This window comes from Hyla sarda, chromosome 3 (genome assembly GCF_029499605.1).
Source record: "Hyla sarda isolate aHylSar1 chromosome 3, aHylSar1.hap1, whole genome shotgun sequence".
Classification (NCBI taxonomy): domain Eukaryota; kingdom Metazoa; phylum Chordata; class Amphibia; order Anura; family Hylidae; genus Hyla; species Hyla sarda.
The window spans coordinates 122482020-122500861 of NC_079191.1; the positions used below are offsets into that span (position 1 = coordinate 122482020).

Consider the following 18842-nt stretch of genomic DNA (forward strand, 5'->3'; position numbering starts at 1 on the left):
TAGATCTCCCCCCCTTAGATTAGGTAGATAAGTAGGCAGATAGGCAGGCATCCCACCCCCAATTAGCTAGGTAGATCCCCCTTTAGATTGGGTAGGTAAATAGGCAGGTAGACAGGCAGACCCACATACCCACACCACATTGGGTACACATTGTTTAGGTAGATCTCCTCCCCCCTTAGATTAGGTACGCAAATTGCCGTGTGTACAGGTAGACCCCACTACCAGTCCGGCCCTGAACAAAAGTGAGTACACTCCTAAGTAGAAATGTCTAAACTGGCCCAATTAGGCCTTTTTCCTCCCCGGAGTCATGTGACTCATTAGTAGTACATGGTCTCAGGTCTGAATGGGGGGGTGGGGGGGCAGGTGTATTCAATTTGGTGTTATTGCTCTCACACTCCCTAATACTGGTCACTGGTCAATATGGCACCTCATGGCAACAAACTCTATAAGAATCTGAGAAAAACACTGAAACTGAGCAGCAGCACAGTTGGTAAGACCATAAAGGGCTTTCACAGGACTGTTTCCACTCAGACAGGCCAAAGAAGTTAAGTACGCATGCTCAGCATCATATCCAGAGGTTGTCTTTGGTAAGTGCTCCCAGTATTGCTTCAGATGTTGAAGGGGTCAGCCTGTCAGTGCTCAGACCATACCCCACACATTACATCCAGAAAGAAGCCTCTTCTAAAGATTTTGCACTAGAAAGACTACAGTTTACTGAAGACAAACAGACTAAGAACAAGGATTACTGGAACCATGTGCTGTGGCCAATGAAACCAAGATAAACTTATTCGGTTCAGATGGTGTCAAGCGTGTGTGGTGGCAACCCTTAGAGGAGTACAAAGACAAGTGTGTCTTGCCCACATTGAGGCATGGTGGTGGGAGTGTCATGGTCTGGGCCTGCATAAATACTGCTGGCACTGGAGAGCTACTGTTCATTGAGGGAACTATGAATGGCAACATGTACTGTGACATACTGAAACAGAGCATGATCCCCTCCCTTCAGAGACAGAGCCACAGGGCAGTGTCCCAATATTATAATGACCCCAAACACACCTGCCTGTGCACTCTATTTTACATTGTAGCAGATTTTCATTTCTTCAATGTTGTCACATAAAAAGATATAATAAAATATTTATAACAATCTGAGGGATGGACTCACTTGTGTGAGATACTGTAAATGTAAACAGCCAATTAACGTAGAAAATACGTGTGATGTCCCAATACGGGATATACTCCTACAGTCCTGTCAGGTTGAGTCCCTGTATGTCCTCAGGGCTCTCCTGCAGTGTTTCCCCATATTGTGTATAGGGTGTATATTTAGTGTAAAGGATCTTTGATATGGTCACATGATTGTTAGTCACCTGATAATGGTTGTCACCATTATGGTTGTCCTATATTTTGTTACCCAGAGAGCACCAGGTGACCAAATGACCCACAGCTTGCCTATGGGCTCCTTGCTCAGCCCCCTTTATAAGAGGGGGGGTACTACAATCAGTCCCTTAGATCCTGAGGTCAAGTCCAGTCCAGATGTCTCATAGCTAGTGTCCAGCACATCTGGAGGCCTCAAGCCTAATTTGCAGCCACAAGTCAGTAAGTCAAGTCATCTTTGTCTGCGGTCACTATTTTCAGTCAAGTCAAGTCAGTTATAGTCAGTATGGCTGTGCTAAAGTCTGTCAAGTCACTGCAAGTCCCAGCAAGCTGCAAGGTCCCCTGTGTTACTGGTCCCCTCTCTGGGATCCTGGCCTAGCTGTAAAGACTGTACCATCTGTCAACCTCAGTAAAAGCTACCGTTAACCTTAACCTGGCCTTGGACTATTGTTTGCCCTGCCTAACCTAGGACTAGCGGTGCTACCTTCGGGTGGTTACATAGGCAAACCACGCCCTGATGTCATGAACACTATCTACCATCTACCGCTGGGCAACACCATCTGCCCCTACACCTCACATCGCACCCTGTGGCTCACCACATACATAATAGTTGTGCACAACATCCTTTATTGAGCTTTGTATAAGTTCCATGGGGAACTTATTCTAGAAAACATTGTTAAACATTATGCTGCCAACAGGGGGAGCACAAGACTATGATATACTGTATATAAGCATTTTGCAATGAGCATTATGTAATGCAAAACATCTGCTTATCTATGCTTAATAGCAAACAGTATATAAACTGAAATATTGAAGATACTTAACCATACATATTTACCTCTTATTTGCAGTTGGGTTAGTTAGTGTGGGCACATTTTATTTTACTTGAATCGCACATGCAGTTCTTATGCAGTTTTGTGGAGTAGATCCAACAGAAAAGAAATACATAAGCTCTTCTTTAATACTTTTGTGTTAAGTTCATCTAAATTGTTAAGGTCTATTTTTGTTGTTAGTGAATGAAAAAATGTTTTTTTTTTTTTTGACAAAATTTTATTAGCACAAAAAAGATAAAAATGTCCAAATAGATAAAATCAGTAAGGTCATAGTAGGCATGAGTAAAAATCTGATGTCATACTGTCCCACAAAGATAACCTTTATCAAGGACATATAACATAAAGTCAGTTTGGAAGGTGATTCCCAAGACACATGATAAATGACCATGAGAAAGTCTCTTCACTTGCTTAACAGTAGTCCAGAAAATCAAGATATATGAAGAGGCGGTAAATATGTGATATATACGCAAGGCTCAAGACCTCCGCAAAAGTCATGCAGAAAAATATATCTGTTATAACAAAAATCTCAACATGGGGTTACAACAAAATTAAATAAAATAACAATGAAAAATTGAGAACCCTATGACCAGCGAGCCAACCTTTTGCAAGTTAAATAAGACCCCAATAAACCCAGATTCATTAAAGGGGTACTCTGGTGGAAAAATTATATTTTAAATCAACTGGTGCCAGAAAGTTAAACACATTTGTAAATTACTTCTGGTTAAAATCTTAATCCTTCCAGTACTTATCAGCTGCTGTTTGCCACAGAGAAAGTTGGAAGTTCTTTCCAGTCTGACCACAGTGCTCTCTGCTGACACCCCTGTCCATGTCAGGAACTGTCTAGAGCAGGAGCAAATCCACATAGCAAATCTCTCCTTCTCTGGACAATTCCTGACATGGACAGAGGTGTCAGCAGAGAGCACTGTGGTCAGACTGGAAAGAACTTCACAACTTTCTCTGTGGCAAACAGCAGCTGATAAGTACTGGAAGGATTAAGATTTTTAACCAGAAGTAATTTACAAATCTGTTTAATCCCTTAACGAAGCAGGACGTATATTTACGTCCTGCGCCGGCTCCCGCGATATGAAGCGGGATCGCGCCGCGATCCCGCATCATATCGCGTCGGTCCCGGCGCTCATCAACGGCCGGGACCCGCGGCTAATACCACACATCGTCGATCGCGGCGATGTGCGGTATTAACCCTTTAGAAGCGGCAGTCAAAGCTGACCGCCGCTTCTAAAGTGAAAGTGAAAGTGACCCGGCTACTCAGGGCCCTTACCTGCCTCCTCGGTGTCCGATCGATGAATGACTGCTCCGTGCCTGAGATCCAGGCAGGAGCAGTCATGCTCCGATAACACTGATCACAGGCGTGTTAATACACGCCAGTGATCAGGATGAGAGATCAGTGTGTGCAGTGTTATAGGTCCCTATGGGACCTATAACACTGCAAAAAAAATGTAAAAATAAAGTGTTAATAAAGGTCATTTAACCCCTTCCCTAATAAAAGTTTGAATCACCCCCCTTTTCCCATAAAAAAATAAAACAGTGTAAAAAAAATAAAATAAACATATGTGGTATCTCCGCGTGCGTAAATGTCTGAACTATAAAAATATATCATTAATTAAATCGCACGGTCAATGGCGTACGCGCAAAAAAATTCCAAAGTCCAAAAAAGTGTATTTTGGTCACTTTTTATACCATTAAAAAATGAATAAAAAGTGATCAAAAAGTCCGATAAAAACAAAAATCATACTGATAAAAACTTCAGATCACGGCGCAAAAAATCAGTCCTCATACTGCCCTGTACGTGGAAAAATAAAAAAGTTATAGGGGTCAGAAGATGACATTTTTAAACGTATAAATTTTCCTGCATGTAGTTATGATTTTTTCCAGAAGTGCGACAAAATCAAACCTATATAAGTAGGGTATCATTTTAACCGTATGGACCTACAGAATAATGGTAAGGTGTAATTTTTACAGAAATATGCACTGCGTAGAAACGGAAGCCCCCAAAAGTTTCGCCGTGCATTTTTGGGTAAAATGACTAATGTCACTGCAAAGTAGAATTGGCGACGCAAAAAATAAGCCATAATATGGATTTTTAGGTGGAAAATTGAAAGGGTTATGATTTTTAAAAGGTAAGGAGGAAAAAACGAAAGTGCAAAAACGGAAAAACCCTGAGTCCTTAAGGGGTTAACTTTCTGGCACCAGTTGATTTAAAAAAAATGTTTTCCACCGGAGTACCCATTTAAGTCCCTTCTCTTGTCTGCAATGAGGGCATTTTCTGTAAACAGAAGCCACTGTCAGAAGGAGGATGGTGTAGACTGTTGTTTTTAGGTTGTATTTAGGTTTTTCTATCTAGAGAGTATGCTTAATAATGTCAATCATGTCAGGTAGCAATGGAACATTAGGCTTTAGCCACTGTTGGAGGAACCGTTTGGAGTACGATATGTACCTCTTTGGATGCATTTGTGGCTCCATCTTCCTTATCAGATGGCAGCAAAATAAAATGTAATGAACAGGCTATTGGTGTGTGGTATTTTGTGCCGCCAGTTCTTTTCCATCCATGCGATCACTGAAATCCATACATGTGTATCAATAGACAATTCCATAGGGCAACAAATCCATCCTAGATAATACACATTTCAGGCATTGGCAGAGATAGTTTGTCAGGGCCTTAAAGGGGTACTCCGGCGCTAAGACATCTTATCCCCTATCCAAAGGATAGGGGATAAGATGCCTGATCGCAGGGGTCCCGCCGCTGAGGACCCCCGTGATCTTGCACGCAGCACCCCATTATAATCAGTCCCCGGAGCATGTTCGCTCTGGGTCTGATTACTGGCGATCACAGGAGCCGGAGCATTGTGACGTCATGGCCCCGCCCATGTGTGATGTCACGCTCCACCCCCTCAATGCAAGCCTATGGGACAGCCCAAAGAACACGTCCCTCCCTCTCATCTGTGATGTCTCCAACTGCATCTATGTGCCAAGATTTCCATATATCAATAAGTTTACATGAAATAGGGGGAAAGGTGGGCGAGGATCAAAATGGCATGTATTTGAAGAGAAAATAAGGCAAATTGTAGAGAAGCTTTAAAACTGTGCACAGCGCATTCTTTTCACTCTCCCTGATGTCTTTTCTCAATAGTTAGCCAGTATCAGATTGGACTACACTGTTGTGTGATCCATGTGAATAGTATTAACCTAAAATCTATTTGTTAAACCAATATAATTTAAAACTGTAAAATAAAAGTATTCGAGGCTGAGCACATCTGGGATATGTTCAATAACCAGACAATTAAACCATATTTTGAGAGCATTTGAACATTTCCACATTTTCCGCTTGCTGGCTTCTTTCCTCGGGCAGCACAGGGGTAACACAAAGCATACTTGTTACTATTTTGTGTCTAAGTAATGAAAAAAGCTCATATGTCTTTTCTTCCTTTCACAGTGAATTATTCACAACTGTTCTTGATATGCTGGGTGTCCTCATAAATGGCACCCTCGCCTCTGATCTCTCCAGTGTATGTCAAGGAAGTTCAGAGGAGAACAAAAGGGCTTATATGAACCTGGTGAAAAAGCTTAAGGTACTATTGCATGCTGAATCCTACAGTGCTGCTGACAGTATCCAGAAGGAAAATACAATATGTGATTTAATGGAAAACATGCTTATGCATTTCTCAATACTTAAATGAAATAGGGTCAATAATACATTTCAACACTTCTGGTACCTTTATTTTGTGTTAAAGGGGTTCTCCGGTGCTTACACATCTTTTCCCCTATCCAAAGGATAGGGGATAAAATGCCTGATCGCGGGAGTCCCGCCGTTGGGGACCCCCGGGATCATGCACGCGGCACCCCGTTTGTAATCAGTCCCTGGAACGTGTTCATTTCGGGACTGATTACAGGCGACCACCGGGCCTCCGCCCCCGTGTGACATCACGCTCCGCCCCTCAATGCAAGCCTACAGGAGGGGGTGTGATAGCTGTCATGCCCCCTGCCGTAGGCTTGCATTGAGGGGCGGAGCGTGACGTCACACGGGGGCGGAGGCGTGACGTCACACGCCGCTGGGCCGGTGGTCACCTGTAATCAGTCCCGGAGCAAACACGCTCCGGGACTAATTACAAACGGGGTGCCGCATGCATGATCCCGGGGTCCCCAGCGGCGGGACTCACGTGATCAGGCATCTTATCCCCTATCCTTTGGATAGGGGAAAAGATGTGTAAACATCGGAGAACCCCTTTAAGAAAAGGATCACAAAGGAGCCTTCAACAGATCCTATTGCAATGTCATCCAGGATCTAACAAGATGGAATTTAAGGTAAACCCTGTTATTATAGTAATTTATAGTAAATACCCATTTTCCCCATAAAGTAAATTTCTGGAGCAGCTTTTCTTACAACTTTTAGTTGTGCCACAACTCTGCTGTTCTTCCCAGAAATGTACATATAAGTTGACAACTTGTTGCTACCCAATGAATTTTTCCTACATATAGCCCATATGAGTATAAATTATAGCCAACATATGGTTTTTTAAAGTGTAACTGTTATATGATAAAAAACATTTTATATAATGTAGATAATATCATTATAAGTATATTTGTTACATACATTGGTTACAAATTTTTTATATTTTGGAGTTAAAAAATGCTGTCCCTGTGTCTCTTTGCGGAGACTAACTACAAGAAGTGAGGGAAAGACAAGCAGGGCTCTGTGCTCCTGGCTTGTCCATCATCCTGCTGTGTGAGCCGGAAGCTTGTCACAGAGGCTCAGTGCACAGAGCCCTGCTTGTCCTCAGTGTACAGAGCCCTGCTGGTTCTCAGTGTACAGAGCCCTGCTTGTTCTCAGTGTACAGAGCCCTGCTTGTCCTCAGTGTACAGAGCCCTGCTTGTCCTCAGTGTGCAGAGCCTGCTTGTCCTCAGTGTACAGTGGCCTGCTTGTCCTGTGTACAGAGCCCTGCTTGTCCTCAGTGCACAGAGCCCTGCTTGTCCTCAGTGTACAGAGCCCTGCTTGTCCTCAGTGCACAGAGCCCTGCTTGTCCTCAGTGCACAGAGCCCTGCTCGTCCTCAGTGTACAGAGCCCCTTTTGTCCTCAGTGTATAGAGCCCTGCTTGTCCTAGGTGTACAGAGCCCTGCTTGTCCTCAGTGCACAGATCATTGCTTGTCCTTGGTGTACAGAGCCCTGCTTGTCCTCGGTGTACAGAGCCCTGCTTATCCTCAGTGTACAGAGCCCTACTTGTCCTCAGTGTACAGAGCCCTACTTGTCCTCAGTGTACAGAGCCCTGCTTGTCTTCAATGTACAGAGCCCTACTTGTCCTCAGTGCACAGAGCCCTGCTTGTCCTTAGTGTACAGAGCCCTGCTTGTCCACAGTGTACAGAGCCCTGCTTGTCCACAGTGTACAGAGCCCTGCTTGTCCTCGGTGTACAGAGCCCTGATTAATCTCAGTACACAGCCCTGATTGTTCTCAGTACACAAAGCCCTGATTGTCCTCAGTGCACAAAGTCCTGCTTGTCCACAGCTGCAGGGACAAGATAAGATTTTTTCACCCAAAAATGTACACATTTGTTAACCAATGTATATTACACATATACATATGATGTTATTATCTACCTTATATAAATTGTTTTTTTGCATATGCTTTAGTGCAGAATCCATGACAATAATAAACTTGATTTAGACTGTAAAATCTGCAGTATAGTCATTCTGCTCTAATGTTTCCAGAACATGTACTGTTAATGGGTTAAGTATGACATTCACATGCATTGCTGGAGACATTTTGATTTCAGTTCCTAAATGTTTGATCATAGGTTATGTTTAAGAAGAATTTGCCAGCTGCAGTTTATGTTCCACTGCTTACTCTGTTAGATAGCTGTTAGGACAAGGAGACACATAATGGTAGCTTTCATGTATCTGTCTGGGTTTCCATAACATAGAAAAATTATTTTATTCTCTGGTGCAAACAGTCAAAGGGGTGTTCCCAAGCCCCTAAAGTGCAGGGAGCTCGATCACTTCCTCACTTCCCCACCATCCCTGTCCCTGATTTATTAATACCCAGCTGGAAGCCAAGCCCTGTTTTCAAATCTTACCCCTCACACAATTTGTATGCACAAACATGATGTGGAACCAAGGCTTGGCTTCTAGTTGACTGTCAGTCAAGTAGTGACATGGATGGGAGAGGGAGCAAGGAGGCATTCCAGCCCTCACTTCTGTGTTTTGAACATAAGACATAACACTCTACTGGATTCAATGCGCAGTGAAAACTAGTGGAGTTGTCTAGTCCAGTCAAATTAAACCGAATTATATGCAGCACTATTTTTACCATCAAATTTGACTGTATCTGTGACGAAAGCTTTGAACTGAGTCACAAACACAGATGTCCACGGAGTCTTACTCTTCCCCCCTTTTCTTGCTGAGTCAGCAGCACTAACATGCCATGATTTGCAGTTGCTGTAGGTTTTCTAGGCTGTTATTAGAATAGTGACAGGTGAAAGTGAGATGTTTGAAGTGTCAGACACATGAATCTGGAGAAACGTTCAGGTTTTACTGATGGACAGATTAAGCTTTTTAAAAATGACTCTTCAAAGAATGAGCAGAACAGCCCTGTATTGTGCACTTATTCTGTATTAGCATCATGTTAGGTCTTAATGGGGGAATTTATCATCCCCTTTGCCAGTGTAGAATGGCAAAACTTTTCAAAATTTGAGAGCAAAATTTGAGCTCCATTTTTGGTCAAAATGTTTTACGCAAAATGGGAGTTTGTGCAAATATGGGTTTGCAAAAAAAATAAAAATAGTAAAAATAATAATAATGCACAATTTTGCTACTCTGTACTGGCAAAGGGAAGGATAAATTCCCACTTTAGTGTTTATAAAAAAAAAAAAGGAATGTACAGTTTAGATCAGTGTTTCCCAACCAGAGTGCCTCCCTTTGTTGCAAAACTGTAACTCCCAGCATGCCTGGACAGAAAACGGTTGCCAAAGGCTTCCCAGGCATGCTGGGAGTTGTAGTTTTGAAACATCTGGAGGCATCCTGGTTGGGAAACACTGGTTTATAACTAAATAACTAAAGATTCAATGCTTTGAGAGTCATTAAAAAGGTGTATATTTTACAAATAAAATTAGGATTCTTTTTTTTTTTTACATAATTTAAGATGTTTATTTTACAACTGTTTACAACACGAAATTAAAGAGGGAAAATACAGGATATGGCAGCAATTGTATAAAGCATCAACCAGTATGTGCAGCATGTAGGTACAAAAGTAAATAAGTAAATAAAACAGTAGGCTTCTTATACTGTATAAAATGGCAATGGACTTCATATAAATGGGTATTCCATAATTTATATTAATTCACCCAAAACATAGCATGATTTAGATATTGCTGTTAGACCCTTTTTTTTGACAGAGTGTCTATCCGATGTTCCCAGTGGTTTTGAGGAGAGGCTGTCTCCGGTGGTTCTTACTGGATGGTTAGCATAAATAATAGCAAGTGTGGTAGCTTAATTTGGGGGCAAAGCCTTGTGGGGGTGTAGGGTAGCTGAGGTTTTGCTGTTCAATATAATAAAGGGCGCTGTTAACCCTTGTCACTCGTGACACCAGGGTATGGGTTAGAACTCTGTAGTGATGCTGGGCCTATCGCCACCCTTCCCAAGAGCGATAGGTGAGTGTAAAATAAATGGATTGTCCACAGCAGTGCTGAACTTAAAACTTGAAGGAACTTTACTGAAGATTTTCTGTACATGCAGTATTGGTAACAGTCCAGATAACAGAGTCTATATAGACAGCACAGCAGTGACTGACAGTTGCTTAGGACCGGAAAGTTCTCTTAAGATTTGGAGGAGTGAATTTGCATAGTTCTGCTGGATTTAGGGGTTGGATTAGGTCCAGAGATCTTGCGGAGATAGTAGGGAATTGTAAGAACTATCCATCTCTAGAGCAGGCCTAGGTCGCAAGGCTTTGGCCTAGTAATTGTCTTGTAAGCTGCGGAGGTCATACCTCGTTCAGAGTCAGCAACCCAAGAGAGCGATCAAGATGGCGCAGATGCCTTATATGGGCAGGGGCTGGCCATTTTGGATTGGTCCATATCAGTTGTCACTCACCGTTACATTGCATTGTGGGTGATCACCTGCATAAAACCACCAAAGGTCCTTTAGCAAAACCATAGAGTTCTGAACTAAGTCACATGACCCACAGGTTCTGCAACGCGAACAAGGTAAGAATAAGAAATTTACATATTTACAATGAAAGTATTCATAAATATCAAGTTACTAAGGGGTGACCAGAGGCTTATCAAGGAAGAGGACCCCCACCGTTCCTAGGGACTCTGACTTTGGGGACCTCACCACAAGGTAACGTATGTAATACGGTACCAGGACACCACAAACCCCCTTACTTAAAACAAGTCGACCCCGACGCCTGTCCCCTAAGGCAGAGGGACTAGGACAGAATTAAACATTCTATTTACATTCTGAAGACAGGTTCTTTTAGTCTGACTAGTATCCTTACTAGACAATTATGAAGCTATCTAGACATTTTGAAGCTATCTAGACACTTTGAAGCTATCTAGACACTTTGAAGCTTATTATACATTTTGAACCTTACTAGACATTGATGAAGCTATCTAACCTTTAGTTTCTAGCTCCTTGGACATTTTTATAGCTCTCTATACATAGGCTAACTAGACATTAGTACAGCTATCTATACATTTAGTTTCAAGCTGACTGAATTTTTATACAGCTCTCTATAACATTTAGTCTCGAGCTGACTGAATTTTTATACAGCTCTTTATAACATTTAGTCTCAAGCTGTCTAGGTACATATATCTCACTAAAACATTTTACTTTATTGCCATTTAAGTTTACCTGTTAGTACACAGAAGGGTATATTGGCTTGCCTGAGGCTCTCTACCTATGAGATTAGCTACAAGGGTCTATCGGCTACACGCTACTAAACCCTAGAACACAACAGTATAACCTTATCTAGGTTAACTTTAGAAATACATGTTTATTTTTAAGCTTGCAAGAGCATCTACTGGCCAGGTAGAGCATCTCACACATGTAATAAAGAGACAAGAAAAGATTAGTGCACCTAACAGTGGCAAGAATTGGATATCAATAGGCTACAATTGCTAAAGTGTTTCTTGAGTGTGAGACATGTTTTTATTTTACTTTGTATATGTAGTAAAGAAGACTAAGGTAGTACATTTAAGTGAGCTATTTAAGGTACTATGTGTGCAAGTACTGAAGTTAGTCTTGATATCTTAAGGATAGTTTATTTTTTGACAGGTGCTTTCGATTGGCGACTGGAATGCTACTCTCGGAGGAGTCGGGAGAGTCACCTATTTGGCAACTACTAAAACACCTTTTAAATGTTTCTAGTGTATGTTTTTTGTTTTTAGTGTACACATGCATCTAGCGGACATTTTTTCGTGTAAGCAGCAAACAAAGAAGGACGGTCCAGCCCAAGGTTGCAGGTAAAAGCAGTATTTTCTTTATTGGGTAGTATTCAGACAGAACATCAGCCGACGCGTTTCGGACCTACACCCGGTCCTTAGTCATGCCATGACTAAGGACCGGGTGTAGGTCAGAAACGCGTCGGCTGATGTTCTGTCTGAATACTACCCAATAAAGAAAATACTGCTTTTACCTGCAACCTTGGGCTGGACCGTCCTTCTTTGTTTGCTGCTTACACGTGGTTAGGGACGCTGCTGATCAGGCCCGTGCACAGGTGCAGGTGGCGGAGGTGAGCTGTCGGTCAGTCTACTCTGAGATTTTTTCGTGTACAACACTTACTTACTTTTTATGTACACAGACACAAAGCTATCTTTTCTGTGTACAAGAACCATATACATTTTTATTACATAGACTTACGTATTTATTAACACTCCAACAAGATTCAGGCGCATACACCTGATAAGTGCAATTTTCGAGCAAGAAAGTCTTATGAATATAGAGGTATATACAAAAACAAGCGTGTAAGGATCTGCAGTCCATCTACACTAGGTGTGTATGTTTCACGGCTGCCACAAATCACCTGGGCTCAAAACTTACGAATCTTCTACTGGCTAGGAGTCTCTTGACCTGATGGTCAGGCACAAAGCTTAATGGTTACATTGCTGAACTTGGAACTGGAACAGTATTAGCATAGTCCTGCAAGGCACATATGTCTTGAACTTCTTCTTGAACTTGGTTACTGAAAAATAAAAGTGGTTAGCAAAAAAAAGCAACAGTCATTACTTTACAGACTTTTTATAAAACATTCTTCCATACTCTTCTTGTGCCTCTTGTAGACCCCCTAGCCCTTCCAACATCAGGGGCTGGCTGGGAGTTAATGTAACTCTCCCACACCACATTGGTGAGAGTAGAATGGGTAACAGTGGCATTCAAAGTGACCAGGGGCTTACTGGTCGGGATCAAGGTTGGTGCATAATGTTTTAGCACCATCTCCATGCCAGGAGTGGGCCAAAGCACTTTCGTTGGTACCTGTGCAGGAGGCAAATTCTCATTGCTCCGAGAGGGCCTAGGTATGGTCTTTGGTACCCGCAATTTAGGCTTACTTTCTTGGTCTTGAGCAAGTCTTGGCACTTTGCTACACGAAACAGATGACTGATGCTGTAGAGGCTCCTCCTCCTTGAGTACGTTGGTGGAGGCATCAGGAGCAGACCATTTCGGCCTCAGGTTGAAGGGATACGATTCCCAATCTGTAGACGGAAAGTATTTGAGGGGAAGCTGTGTTGGGGCCGTTGGTCTTGTGACCGCCGCAGCCCATTCTCCGCGCAGGCCCTGGACGGGGGTGTACTCCACTATCTCACCAGCCTCCAGAGAGTAGAACTTTTTATGAATATATGGCCTCTGTACTGGTCGCCGGTTTGCGAGGATGGTTTGCCCTGTATGGCAATCTAGGAGTGTCCCATATCCTCTGACCTTGTCGAACTTGGCCACAGTTGCTCTTCGTCGTTCCAAAGGCTCCTCCCCTTCTCGGGGATGATCCCACTTGCGGATGAAGAGTGCTTCCATTTCTTTAGTATTCTCCTGATAACTAATTCTTTCCTCAGGAGGCAAATGCACATGCTTAGGGGCGTACAGTTCTCTGTGTCGGGCCTTTCATTTGTTCATCAACTCAGCCAGCTCGGCTTCCTGATGGGCCCTTTCGCTTTGCGCGGTTGGAATTGGTGGGAGTGGCTTCCCAGGTGTAGGTTGTAGAACCGCGTGCATATACTCGATGAGTTCCGGCTCGCTTCCCCAAAAATCCACTGGGGCAAATCTGGTGAGCGCGGTCGTGCACTGGGCAAATTAGACAGGGGTATTTCAGGCTCAGGGCTGGAGGAGGAAGAAAAGGCCGCCTCTGGCGGGGTACTCACTGTAGACTCCTCCGATGGGATTTCGGCCCACGAGCCCCAAGTCCTGTGGTGAGAGGACAATCTCACCGGCGATGCACCTCCAGGTGTCCCTGTGCTCTCTGCTGGAGGTGTGTCTGGCCAATCGTCGTCATCATCAGTGGGGGAAGATTGCAGGCCCCCTCTTCGTCTAATGACAACTGCTGCAGACGGTCGACAAGTTCTTGGAACAGTTGGGCTGCGACCGCCACAACTTTCTTTTGTTCCAGCGCCATCTTGGTGTTCTCACCACGTGGAACGCTGCCCTCCTCCATGTCTGTACTCTCCGGCTCTCTGTACAGACTGAAGAGGTCGCTGTGCAGGGTTTCCTTTATACTAGGCCTCCCCAAAATGGCGGCTGGCAGGAAGGACATCATCGGTGCAGCCCCGACTTCCTGTCCTCCCAGAAACAACTCCTCTGTTTCCAAGTTCCCTTTCGGCTGCAATACAGCAACTTGATAGCCACGCCCAGGGGCGGTTCGTGGCACAGCGCAGGACTTTTTTGCGCGCTTATCCGGCAGCACTCTTCCTGTGCTGACCGGACCAGAGGATCATAGCATGTATTCATTTTGCAGTTTGCACATTCTTGCTGTGAATAAATCTTCGCCTCCCCCCTTACTTTACATGCACACTATGCGCACATATTGGGGGGAGTGCAATTTCACTAGTGGCAACAGCAGCAGGCACACATCCGAATCCTGTTCGTGCGACGCCAAAAAGGCTTTGTGGTAGCTTAATTTTGGGGCAAAGCATTGTGGGGGTGTAGGGTAGTTGGGGTGTTGCTGTTCAATATAATAAAAAGCGCTGTTAACCCTTATCACTCGTGACGCCAGGGTGAGGGTTAGAACTCTGTAGTGATGCTGGGCCTATCGCCACCCTTCCCAAAAGCGATAGGTGAGTGTAAAATAAATGGATTGTCCACAGCAGTGCTGAACTTAAAACTTGCAGGAACATTACTGAAGATTTTATGTACATGCAGTATTGATAACAGTCCAGATAACAGAGTCCATATAGACAGCATAGCAGTGACTGACAGATGCTTAGGACCGGAAAGTTCTCTTAAGATTTGGAGGATTGAATTTGCATAGATCTGCTGGATTTAGAGGTTGGATTAGGTCCAGAGACCTTGCGGAGATAGTAGGGAATTGAAAGAACTATCTGTCTCTAGCGCAAGCCTAGGCCGCAAGGCTTTGGCCTAGTAATTGGCTTGTAAGCTGCGGAGGTCCTACCTCGTTCAGAGTCAGCAACCCAAGAGAGCGCTCAAGATGGCGCAGCTCCCTTATATGGGCAGGGGCTTGCCGTTTTGGATTGGTCCATATCAGTTGTCACTCACCGTTACATTGCATTGTGGGTGATCACCTGACTAAAACCACCAAAGGTCCTTTAGCAAAACCATAGAGTTCTGAACTAAGTCACATGACCCGCAGGTCCTGCAACGCGAACAAGGTAAGAATATTAAATATACAATGAAAGTATTCATAAATATCAAGTAAAGTCACTAAGGGGTGACTAGAGGCTTATTAAGGAAGAGGACCACACCATTCCTAGGGACTCTGACTTTGGGGACTTCACCACAAGGTAACGTATATCGGGACACCACACAAGAATTGCTCTTCATTCTGTCAACCAACAGCAGTGGGTGCCCAAACAAGTGTATAACAGCAAGAGGTAGACATTAGTGGATTTTTCTTTAAATATTTCTGTTGGAAAATGTTATACTTTGTACAGTCTAACAGGGTACATTAACATTTATTTGATGTGGAAAGGAATTTCAAGGAATTGTCCATCATAAACAAAATGCCAGTTGATCCCCCACTAATGTGTGTACAGGTTGTAGCAGCTGTTCCTGGTATTGCAGCACAGTTACAGGAGTGCCTAGAGTCTGACTACAAAGATCTTATATTGATGCCTATCCTTATTTGTCGATGAATAAGGGGACATAACTTCCAAAACATCACTGCTGGAAAAAGCTTGAAAAAGACTCAGCAAAGCACAATGAATGGTAGAAATGTACAATTAAAATGTAATAAAAAGTGAAAATAGTAAAAAGTGAGAGTATATACCTTCTTTGCATTTAAATACTCATCAAGGTGTAGCCCTATTAAAAATGCCATGTTTCATCTGTTTTGGAGATCATACACTATAGAAACATTGTAATATAAGCAAATGCTTAGTGTTGACAACTGATCAAGATATGATGAATTCATTGTATGTTACTTATAATATACTGTATATACAGGGAAACCTCTGCAAAGGACCAACTCCATTGTGGTATGGTTTTAACTACACTTTCTATGGTGTTGTTAATTATACTTTCTGTCTTCTTATAGAAAGAACTTGGTGATAAACGGTCAGAGAGCATTGATAAAGTCCGGCAACTTTTACCATTGCCAAAACAGACCTGTGATGTCATTACCTGTGAGCCAATGGGATCCCTTATTGACACAAAAGGCAACAAAATTGCCGGATTTGACTCTATTGACAAGAAACAGGCAAGTCTATACACTACACGTAGATGACGTTTTTTTCACAACTAGGCTAGGGTCAGACGTGCCATATTTTGCTGGGTATTTTTTTTAGCTGAATTTGCTACCCATTGTCTCCCATGGGTGGTAAAATAAACGGCAGCAAATACGTAGCAAAATACGGCACGTGTAATCCTACCCTTAAAAGTATATATATATATATATATATATATATATATATATATATATATACAGTGTGGGGAATGCAGTAATGAAAGTATTTGCTCTTTCACATAGGGTCTTCAAGTTTCCACTAAACAGAAGGTGTCTCCTTGGGACTTATTTGAAGGTCATAAAAACCCAGCTCCTCTCTCCTGGTCCTGGTTTGGAACTGTTCGTGTTGATAGGAAAGTGATAAAATATGAAGAGCAGCATCACCTTCTTCTTTACCACACTCATCCAAAGCCCAAACCTCCAAGTTACTACCTTGAACCATTGCCCCTTCCTCCAGAAGAAGAAGATGAGGAAGAAGAACCTGCTACTCCAGGGTCTGTGGACCCAGAAGGGAAGGCAACAGACTTTTCTGATCCCAGTAAATCAGTAACTGAGGAAGAAAAGAAATCCAAAGGCAGAAAGCGTAAGAGCAAGGCCAACCCACGGACAGATGTATGTTCCTATTTAATTCCTTGTGTGCTCCTAATTTGTAGCAGGGCTTTTACATCTTCCAGCTTTTGACCATGTTTCTTTGAGTTATTTTTGACTGTGTTTACAGAATATAAAGCTGTTTTCTTCATGTCCTTTGATGAGCAGCTCATCAAGATTGAACATAAGAAAACTAAACTACAAAGTAGGAAGCAGAACATTTCATGGAGTTATAGCCAAAATAATTATATACTTAAAACACATGAGATGTAAGAGTAAACTTGAAGAACCCAAATTGACAGCTTTAATATGTACGCACATTTTCACACGGGGCCCTTTTTGGTACCCAGCAGCTTTCCCCCGGCCAGTGCTGTCCTTTAAAACCAAACTGCATCACTATGGGTCCCGTAAATGAACAAACGCTGGGTGCCCAAAATGCCCTTTTTATAGGTACCCTTTCCCTTCACTTTGGGTCTTAGTGATAGGGTCCATTTTGTTAAAGGGGTACTCCGGTGGAAAACTTATTTTTTTTAAACTCAACTGGTGCCAGAAAGTTAAACAGATTTGTAAACTACTTCTATAAAAAAAAATCTTTATACTTCCAGTACTTATTAGCTGCTGAATACTACAGAGCTAATTATTTTCTTTTTGGAACACAGAGCTCTCAGCTGACATCAGGACCACAGTGCTCCCTGCTGATATCTCTGTCACATTTTAGGAACTGTCAAGAGCAGCATATGTTTGCTATGGGGATTTTCTCCTACTCTGGACAGTTCTTAAAATGGACAGAGATGTCAGCAGAGAGCACTGTGCTCAAGATGTCAGAAGAGAGCACTGCGCTCCAAAAAGAAAATAATTTCCTCTGTAGTATTCAGCAGCTAATAAGTACTGGAAGGATTAAGATTTTTTAATAGAAGTAATTTACAAATCTGTTTAACTTTCTAACACCAGTTGATAAAAAAAAAAAAAAAGTTTTCCACTGGAGTACCCCTTTAACATTACTATTTGACTCTACCTACTGCATTAATGCTGCATCTTGGGTTTTATTTCTCATCTATGCAGCAGCCTTGAGACTACTCCAGGGGAAGTAACCTGGTGATTCCTTATGGGAAAGTCTAAACCTCCTTGCAAGAGTTAGACTATGCTTACACGGCGGAATTTCTGCGCATTTTCTAGTGGTTCTAGTGTTGCTGGAACATATTAATGTGTGGAATGTTTGTCTATGTTTTCTAAGTAGACATTCCGCTATTTTAACCCCGAGTGAACATAGCCTTAAGGGGAAAAATTCATACTCAGATGTTACTCCCTTATTTACCACTATGTCATAACCATTAGTGATTCACATTTTCAGCAAGTTATTGTGACACAAATAACAACAAAATAAAATTTCAAGATAAGATGCAGCTTTGCATCAAACCAACATAGTGGTCTGCAAACTGTGGCCCTCCAGCTGTTGCAAAACTACAATTCCCTGACTCCTGTTGGCCATTGTTTTCAATTGGATTCTTATGCACTTTACACACAGTGAAATTTCCTCTGCCAAAATCCTGATTTTGGCCTCTGCAGAAAGATTTGACCATTGCCATCTATAGAGACACCGCATTGCCGAGTCCTAGTGTCAACTAGTGCAGACATTTCACATAATTTACGCTGTGTGAACATAGATTAAGACAGTAAAAAAGTAAGGACAAGATACCAAATGTGCAATCTACGCAGTTACATAGTGGCCAATTCAATAAAGAGGCCCACTGTCACCTTAAAGGGGTAATCTGCCCCTAGACATCTTATGTCTGATGCCACTGGGACCCCGCGATCTCTGTGAAGCCCCCAGCGTTCGTTTAGAACACTGGGTATGGGCGGCTGGGGTCGTGCCATCATGGCCACGCCCCTTGTGATGTCACACCACACCACTTCAATGCAAGTCTATGGGAGGGGGCGTGGCAGCCGCTATGCCCCCTCCCATAGACTTGCATTGAGGGGATGTGGTGTGACGTCATGAGGGGCGTGCCCATGACATCATGACCCCGGCCTGATCCAAGTGTTTCTGAACAAAATGTTCCAAACGCTGGGGCAGTGGAGTACCCCTTTAAAATGGTGTTCCCATCTCCCATAATGGCTACCAAGGGAAGCCAAAAACACTCAAAGAGAGTGTGTTATTCACTTT

At 42.9% G+C, this 18842-nt stretch overlaps 1 protein-coding gene across 3 annotated transcripts in view; it reads left to right on the forward strand.

The window, feature by feature from the left end:
* The window catches only part of MED12L (mediator complex subunit 12L), a 627340-nt gene that overhangs the window by 556622 nt on the left and 51876 nt on the right, over positions 1-18842 (forward strand). For all 3 annotated transcript variants that reach the window (XM_056564946.1, XM_056564945.1, XM_056564947.1), the window contains exons 35-37: positions 5653-5788; positions 15902-16063; positions 16334-16702. In XM_056564946.1, the coding sequence (XP_056420921.1) occupies positions 5653-5788; positions 15902-16063; positions 16334-16702 (667 nt within the window). The remainder of the gene's footprint in view (positions 1-5652; positions 5789-15901; positions 16064-16333; positions 16703-18842) is intronic.